This window comes from Hippoglossus stenolepis, chromosome 17 (genome assembly GCF_022539355.2).
Source record: "Hippoglossus stenolepis isolate QCI-W04-F060 chromosome 17, HSTE1.2, whole genome shotgun sequence".
NCBI classification, from domain to species: domain Eukaryota; kingdom Metazoa; phylum Chordata; class Actinopteri; order Pleuronectiformes; family Pleuronectidae; genus Hippoglossus; species Hippoglossus stenolepis.
The window spans coordinates 2,180,711-2,188,343 of NC_061499.1; the positions used below are offsets into that span (position 1 = coordinate 2,180,711).

At 45.0% G+C, this 7,633-nt stretch overlaps 1 protein-coding gene and 1 long non-coding RNA gene across 2 annotated transcripts; both read right to left on the bottom strand.

Moving 5' to 3' along the window:
• Positions 1 to 1,387: 1,387 nt before the first annotated feature.
• Positions 1,388 to 1,760, bottom strand: LOC118124951. Its single transcript, XR_007034939.1, has 3 exons — positions 1,670 to 1,760; positions 1,533 to 1,576; positions 1,388 to 1,455 (listed from the first exon to the last, which is right to left on the bottom strand). It is a non-coding gene; the product is annotated as an uncharacterized LOC118124951 (long non-coding RNA).
• A 1,931-nt stretch (positions 1,761 to 3,691) lies between these two features.
• LOC118125110 (secretagogin) lies at positions 3,692 to 7,539 on the bottom strand. The gene is made up of 11 exons (XM_047344136.1): positions 7,322 to 7,539; positions 6,556 to 6,626; positions 5,831 to 5,926; positions 5,497 to 5,586; positions 5,298 to 5,354; positions 5,045 to 5,122; positions 4,905 to 4,960; positions 4,535 to 4,580; positions 4,348 to 4,407; positions 4,074 to 4,142; positions 3,692 to 3,936 (listed from the first exon to the last, which is right to left on the bottom strand). The coding sequence occupies exons 1-11, from the start codon at positions 7,383 to 7,385 to the stop codon at positions 3,811 to 3,813; spliced, it is 813 nt and encodes a 270-aa protein (XP_047200092.1). The 5' UTR covers positions 7,386 to 7,539; the 3' UTR covers positions 3,692 to 3,810.
• Positions 7,540 to 7,633: the final 94 nt, after the last annotated feature.

The window sequence follows — 7,633 nt, forward strand, 5'->3', positions numbered from 1 at the left end:
TAGCTCGACGGCTGCTGGGGCCTGGGTTGGTAGCTCGACCGGTGCTGGGGCATGGGTTGGTAGCCCCACGGCTGCTGGGGCCTGCTGCAGCTCGACGGCTGCTGGGGCCTGGGCTGGTAGCTCGACGGCTGCTGGGGCTTGGGCTGGTAGCTCGACGGCTGCTGGGGCTTGGGCTGGTAGCTCGACGGCTGCTGGGGCTTCGGCTGGTAGCTCCGACGGCTGCTGGGGCTTGGGCTTGTAGCTCGACGGCAGCTGGGGCTTGTGCTGGTAGCTTGACGGCTGCTGGGGCTTGGGCTGGTCGCTCGACGGCGATAGTCTGTTTATTCAGGACTTGAAACGCCAACTGAAATGTTTCCATTATTGGGAAATAAATTCCACATGCCCTTTTTGGTCTGAAGGATAGCTTGGTGACTGGGCTGCATCAGGCCCTCTTTGGGTTTTGAAGGAATTATTGGGTCAGGCCTATAACTAGAAACACTTCTTTCCTGACTGTTACCATCTACTTGCCTTCCATAATAACCAGTATAACTGCCAGCACCAGCAGGCTCCAGTTCATCAGATGAGCCACCTTCAGGGTAACTGGGTCCAGAGCCACCTTGAGATCCTCCAGCCTGTGCAGAGCTCTCGTAACTGGAAGAGGCTAAACCTGGATTTTGGTAGCTCGACGGCTGCTGGGGCTTGGGCTGGTAGCTCGACGGCTGCTGGGGCCTGGGCTGGTAGCTCGACGGCTGCTGGGGCTTGGGCTGGTAGCTCGACGGCTGCTGGGGCCTGGGCTGGTAGCTCGACGGCTGCTGGGGCTTGGGCTGGTAGCTCGACGGCTGCTGGGGCTTGGGCTGGTAGCTCGACGGCTGCTGGGGCCTGGGCTGGTAGCTCGACGGCTGCTGGGGCTTGGGCTGGTAGCTCGACGGCTGCTGGGGCTTGGGCTGGTAGCTCGACGGCTGCTGGGGCTTGGGCTGGTAGCTCGACGGCTGCTGGGGCTTGGGCTGGTAGCTCGACGGCTGCTGGGGCTTGGGCTGGTCGCTCGACGGCGCATAGTCTATCATTATTCCAGAACTTGAAACTGTGCCTAACTGAAATGTTTCCATTATTGGGAAATAAATTCCACATGCCCTTTTTGGTCTGAAGGATAGCTTGGTGACTGGGCTGCATCAGGTTCTCTTTGGTTTTGAAGGAATTATTGGGTCAGGCCTGTAACTAGAAACACTTCTTTCCTGACTGTTACCATCTACTTGCCTTCCATAATAACCAGTATCACCGCCAGCACCAGCAGGCTCCTGTTCATCAGATGAGCCACCTTCAGGGTAACTGGGTCCAGAGCCACCTTGAGATCCATCAGCCTGTGCAGAGCTCTCGTAACTGGAAGAGGCTAAACCTGGATTTTGGTCTCGAGCAAAGCACTAGGTGACTTAAAGTACGGTGCAACTCCACTGGAGCCTCCACTTCTGTAGCTCAGAGCTGGAGAGATACAACATGTTAGTATTTAAGAAATAACCAGAAGTGGACCTGAGGTTTGTGTAGAATAATTCACTTACCCTCAGCATGTGGCCCAAAGGCTAAGAGTGAGAGCAAGAGCACCCTGGGAAGCAGATCATTTCACATGTGAACTATAGAAAACCAACTTGGTACAGACAATGAACTTTCAAGACTTAACAAAACAAATGGATCGTACCTCACACAAAGTCCAGAAGCCATTTCTGAAAGCTGAAGCCAAACAACCAACACAACTTGTGCTGCTTGACATCAAACAACAGAAAAGAAACTTCCGATTCAGCTTCTGACGCCTGCAGCCAGCGCAGTGCTTTTTCTGCAGGAGCCTGAGCTGCATGAACACTGATGAGATGATTGGACTCAGGTTTGAAGCCTCAGCAGAAAGATCTCTGAAGTGGCTTCATCCGCCTGTTTCAAGGGTCGTGATGAGGCTCGATTCCTCCACCTCTGGGTTTCTGCTGCAACTGAAACATTTCAGATGTTGCGTTGGAGTTTGTCTGTGGAGGACGATGAATGAATCTCCTGACACACAAAGCTCGGACAGAGCATGTCGTCATATGTCATACGGACTATTTCTTCAATAAGAACAGTGGAACTAACAAAGTAGTTCCAACATCCAGCTTCTCTGGAGAATCTTGAAAACTGGTCAGATTGTGAATATGAGCGTGAAAATAATGCAAAGTATTGTGTTGAAGTTTTCCTTAAAGACAACGAACACAGGGAACTTCAAAAGAAAACTCCAGGGGTTGTTCACATCTTAGCATTTTGAATTTGTGTATTTTTACTTTCCTGCCCTATTTAATTTAATTTACTATTTAGTGGATCTTGATGAAAAATAACAAGGTTAAATAAAATGTGTATCTAGTGAATTTAAGTGTTTTCACAAGGAGACCGCTATGCCTCAGCAGAGGTTTGAATCTTTGAGTGACTTTATATTTTGAAATGCAATAAAACTTCCTTAAGGATATATTCAGTATTTACACAGAGTCTGGTGCTTCCACAAGAAGATGAGAACCTCACTCTGGAGCTCAAACCTCCACCAACACCCAACTGCTCCATCCAGTCTGCACCAAGTCTCATCACAATCTGGGTTTATCGCCAAGTAGGTTCATACATAGAGATTTGCTGTGGTGCGTTTGTGCATAAATAATACAAATAGAGAGCAGTGTAAAGTATATAGAGATTAAAGAAATTAGCAATATGAATGATAGATATTTACAATGTGACACATGTAGATAATGTGTGTCACACTCATGAGGTGCAGTGTCGGAGCAGCTTCCTCCTCATGAACTTTATCTCAGTGGATGATGTGTTTAGTTAAAATCATTAAATTTGAAGAACATACGTGACAAAGATTAAATATATTTTATTAACCACTTCACGTTAATCACATCACAAAGGAAAATCACGTCGTGCATCACACGTCACCAGCTGCACATCAGGACTCAAGGTTATGACATCGATCGATATTTATTATCTTCATCACTTCTCTTCAAATATTTAATACAGAAAAATATGTAAAACTATTGGAATATACTTTGCTCATGGGCGTAAAACAAGGAGATACACTGGGAGGAAGGGGAAGAAAGAAGGAGTGAAAGAGGAGAGGAAGTAACAGACGGATGGAGGAAAGAAAAGAGGAGGTTAACGTAGGGAAGAGGAGAGGAAGTAACAGACGGATGGAGGAAAGAAAAGAGGAGGTTAACGAGGGGAAGAGGAGAGGAAGTAACAGACGGATGGAGGAAAGAAAAGAGGAGGAAGAGGAGGGAAGAGGAGAGGAAGTAACAGACGGATGGAGGAAAGAAAAGAGGAGGAAGAGTAGGGAAGAGGAGAGGAAGTAACAGACAGATGGAGGAAAGAAAAGAGGAGGTTAGAGTAGGGAAGAGGAGAGGAAGTAACAGACAGATGGAGGAAAGAAAAGAGGAGGTTAACGTAGGGAAGAGGAGAGGAAGTAACAGACGGATGGAGGAAAGAAAAGAGGAGGAAGAGGAGGGAAGAGGAGAGGAAGTAACAGACGGATGGAGGAAAGAAAAGAGGAGGAAGAGTAGGGAAGAGGAGAGGAAGTACAGACAGATGGAGGAAAGAAAAGAGGAGGTTAACGTAGGGAAGAGGAGAGGAAGTAACAACGGATGGAGGAAAGAAAAGAGGAGGAAGAGGAGGGAAGAGGAGAGGAAGTAACAGACAGATGGAGGAAAGAAAAGAGGAGGAAGAGTGAAAGAGGAGAGGAAGTAACAGACAGATGGAGGAAAGAAAAGAGGAGGTTAGAGGAGGGAAGAGGAGAGGAAGTAACAGATGGAGGAAAGAAAGAAAAGGCTGTGAACGTTAGCTGAGCTTCAGGCCGAGGCAGAGAGCCAGCTCGTTCTTCTGGATCTTTCCGTCTCCGTTGATGTCACAGTGGCCGAGCACAGCTTTCCTGAACTGGTCCAGGTCTGTGCCACTGATGCTGGGCTGGAGAGGGAAGGGGGGGTGAGAGGTCGGAGGTCAACGCAAAACAAGTTACACATAATACCTTTGACATTTTATTTTCATTAAATACTTTGAAGTAAAAGATTTTTATGATTTATTCAAACATCTTGTAGTTTTACCTTCGCCAGCTCCATCATGTCTTTGACAAATCCATCGACCTCAGGACCCTCCAACGCACCCGTCTTACTCTGCACACAGGCACACACACACACACACACACACACACACACACACACACACACACACACACACACACACACACACACACACACACACAAATGTATATGAACCAAATATTCAAGCCCTTGTAAACTTGCTCTGGTCAAACAGGAAACAGGAAGAAAAACTCTTCAGTATTAGACATTCGAAACTTTTGAAACATTTGAAACTTACGACGTCGTAGTGAGCGAATATCTTCTCAAAGTCCCGCTTCCTGTCCTCCTGACTGCAGGCCTGACAGCAAACAACCACACACACCAACACCATGAAGAACTCACGACACAAAACTAAACTTTCTCTGGAAACACAAAGTATTGGAAAATAAAATATCAATATTTCATGCTTGAATCTCCAAACTTACGTCCATCTTAAACTTCAGTAAGAAGTTTTCTTTCAGAGCCAAAATTCTGTCGACAACAAGAAAGACATGTAGTTTAATTCATTTAAAAACTAAATGTTTCACAGCTGAAAGTTAAAAGACGACAGGTTATTATTAAACTGTGTAAGTTTGATCAGATTCAGTTAAAAGCTCCAGAAAAAACATATAAATAAACTTGAATTTAGAATATTTAACTGTGGTAATGTCAAGTTTTTAGAGATTTAGTGCATTAGCCTCATGGCAAAAGGTATTTTTCAATATAAACCCTATATTATACTAATTAAATTGTATTTTTCTCTGATTACAGCGTCGATCCGATCCCGTGTGAGTCACTCTCCTGGTCACGTGTTACCTGGCCAGGTCGTTCAGATCCAATCGGCCGTCCTGGTTTTTATCAAACATCTTCATCTGCGGGAAGGAAACATAAAGATAAAATGTATTTATGAGTCAGTGGCAAACAGATGTCCGTCACAACCCCCCCCTGCAGGTTACCATGGAGACAGTGTACTCCTCCAGCTTCTCAGCGGGGATGGACTTCCTGTGTTGGAGGAACAGGTCCTGAAGGAAGCCCTGCAGGGACAAACACAAAAAATACAATTAAAGAAAACAGCTGCAGGAATCTGTCAACGCAGAGAAAACACGAAAGAGAGAAAATATCATCAGCTCCTCTGTCGTTCTGAGGTTTTCCGTGTTGTCGGACTGCAGAGATCAAACGAGGTGATGTGAGTGTCTCTCTCCTCGTTACCTTGAGCTCGGCGGCTGAGATGAAGCCGCTGCTGTCGGTGTCGTAGTTTCTCCAGATCTGCTCAAACAAGACAAATCTGAGACAACACAACAAATATCCAAAAACTACAAAAACCAGCTGCTGCAGTTTCCTTTACAATGTCCATCTATCAACACTCTGGACCGATGTCTCATCACTACTTGTTGACCTTTGACCTCACCCTCATGAACTCCACGCTGTTGTCCAGCGGCGTCTCTCTGTGAAACAGGAGCAGGAACTTTTCTTCCTCCGGCAGCATCATGGCTGCGAGCTGCAAAGACATCACTTCATCACAGTTGGCCTCATTTAACAATTTCTTATTAAGTCTTTTCTTACAAAGTTCCTGAAAAAACTCTCAGCTGATTCATGACGTGTCCTAAACTGCAGATTTGTTCACTTGTGTTGTTGGATTGAAGAACTGATTATTCTGCAGCAGCACGTCAGGAGTCACGTGTAAACACACGACCTGCTCTCGTCAGAGTCTTATTCCAGAAATGAGCTGACGGGAATCGTACCTCTTGGATCTGCAGACGTCCGACAGCTGAGACGTCATAAGCCGACATGAACCTTTCTCTCAGTCGCCTGATGTTGTGCTCAGTGATCTCTTCTCTCTGTGGAGATCATGTTTGACTGGACTTTAGACTAAAAACCTTGAAATGTGAAACAGTAAAGTATAAACAAGTTGTCCTCTGGTACAACGAGAGTCTTTATCAATCCTAAAACCCATTACACAGTTTAGAATTAGTGAATTAGTTTCATATACAAACAGAAATTAAAATGTTCACAAACAGTGGTGGTAAACTGAGGGTTCAGTTTGCAGGATTTAGTGGCATCTAGTGGTGAGGCTGCAGATTGCAACTGAAACAGTGTTTGGTTTGTCCCTTGCTGGCTACTGTAGAAAAACCCGGTGGACTCCCGTGAAGAAGAAGAACGTCTCCCAATGAGAATATGAAGGGTTAATTCAGGTTTTCACAATAAAACTCTATTAACGATATTTATTAGTGTCGTCTCTGACAAAGCAAGTATCTGGTTTTCAAAATAGCAGCTGGATGTATTTAGTAAAGTATTGGATTTTGTAGTAGTATTTGTAATAAATATAATATTTGCACTTAATGAATGTAGATTGAACATTTGGGGCTTCAGTGCCCCCCGGTGGTCCGATCAGAGAACAGCACATTTGGAGACACTGCCACCATGTGGCTGCACTGCATCAGTGCAGCCTCATGTTCTCTCTCTTCACCTTCTTTCCCCGTTTCTCCAACACGCGACGGAAGAAGTCGTCGAGCTGCGTCGCTTCGATGTAACCGTGATCTAACGAAACAAACAACAACAACCAACAAGCAGCTGGACTCAGCTACAACGTCACTGAGTTAAAGTATTAACATAACAATGATGATAATAATAATAATAAAACTACACTAACATGTTCAATTTAACACGTTCATGTAAAATGTGTTTTTTCTGTCTGACAAGTGACGCAAATATAAAATAGTGTCAATCAGAGTCTGTAAATAAAGATGGACGACATGACAGCTCACAAGGGTGAAGCCAAAACATCTCCATCACCCCCTGGTGGCTGACCACAGTATAGATAATTAACCTTGCCTCCTCCATGTGAGCAGATGGGACACGGACCAAACTAACACATCAAGGTAAACGTTAAATAAACATAAATAACCCATTTATTTATTTTTATTCTACAAAACATAATGTAACGTAATCTTTTGCTGTAAAAAACTGTCACAACTAATAATTTCTAAAACTGATAATAAACTTCCTCTTTCTCTATGGAGCATGTTCACTGAGTTTATGTTAATAAAGTTAATGTTATTTGAATTGCACTGTACATTGAGTGGATGAATCCACAGAACAATAAAAAAACAAGATCATTCATTATGGAAATGAACTGAAGTCTCTTTTCTTTGAATGAAGCTCAGTTAAATGAACCAGCGTTTATTTATGGTGAAACATCTGGAGACACCGAGCGATGTCACTGAGGTTCTTACCGTCCACGTCCAGAAGTGTCCAGATGTGTGAAAACCCTGAGGCGTCCAGCCGGTCCAGGTCCATGGTGCCGACCCGTCCAGAGGCCGAGCCGCTGGCCACTCGACTCAGAAACAAGAGGAAGAGATTCTGCCACCGAACGACGTCAGAGACAAAGACTGAAGTTAATTTGATTCTGATTTCAGCTTCACTCGTCTCCCGAACTCAGAGAATCGAGGGGAGAGAGATTCAGCAGCTGGTTTATGAAGAGAGGAGGAGGAGGAGGAGGAGGAGGAGGAGGAGCGAGATAAAGAGAGAGAGAGAGAGTCAGAGCA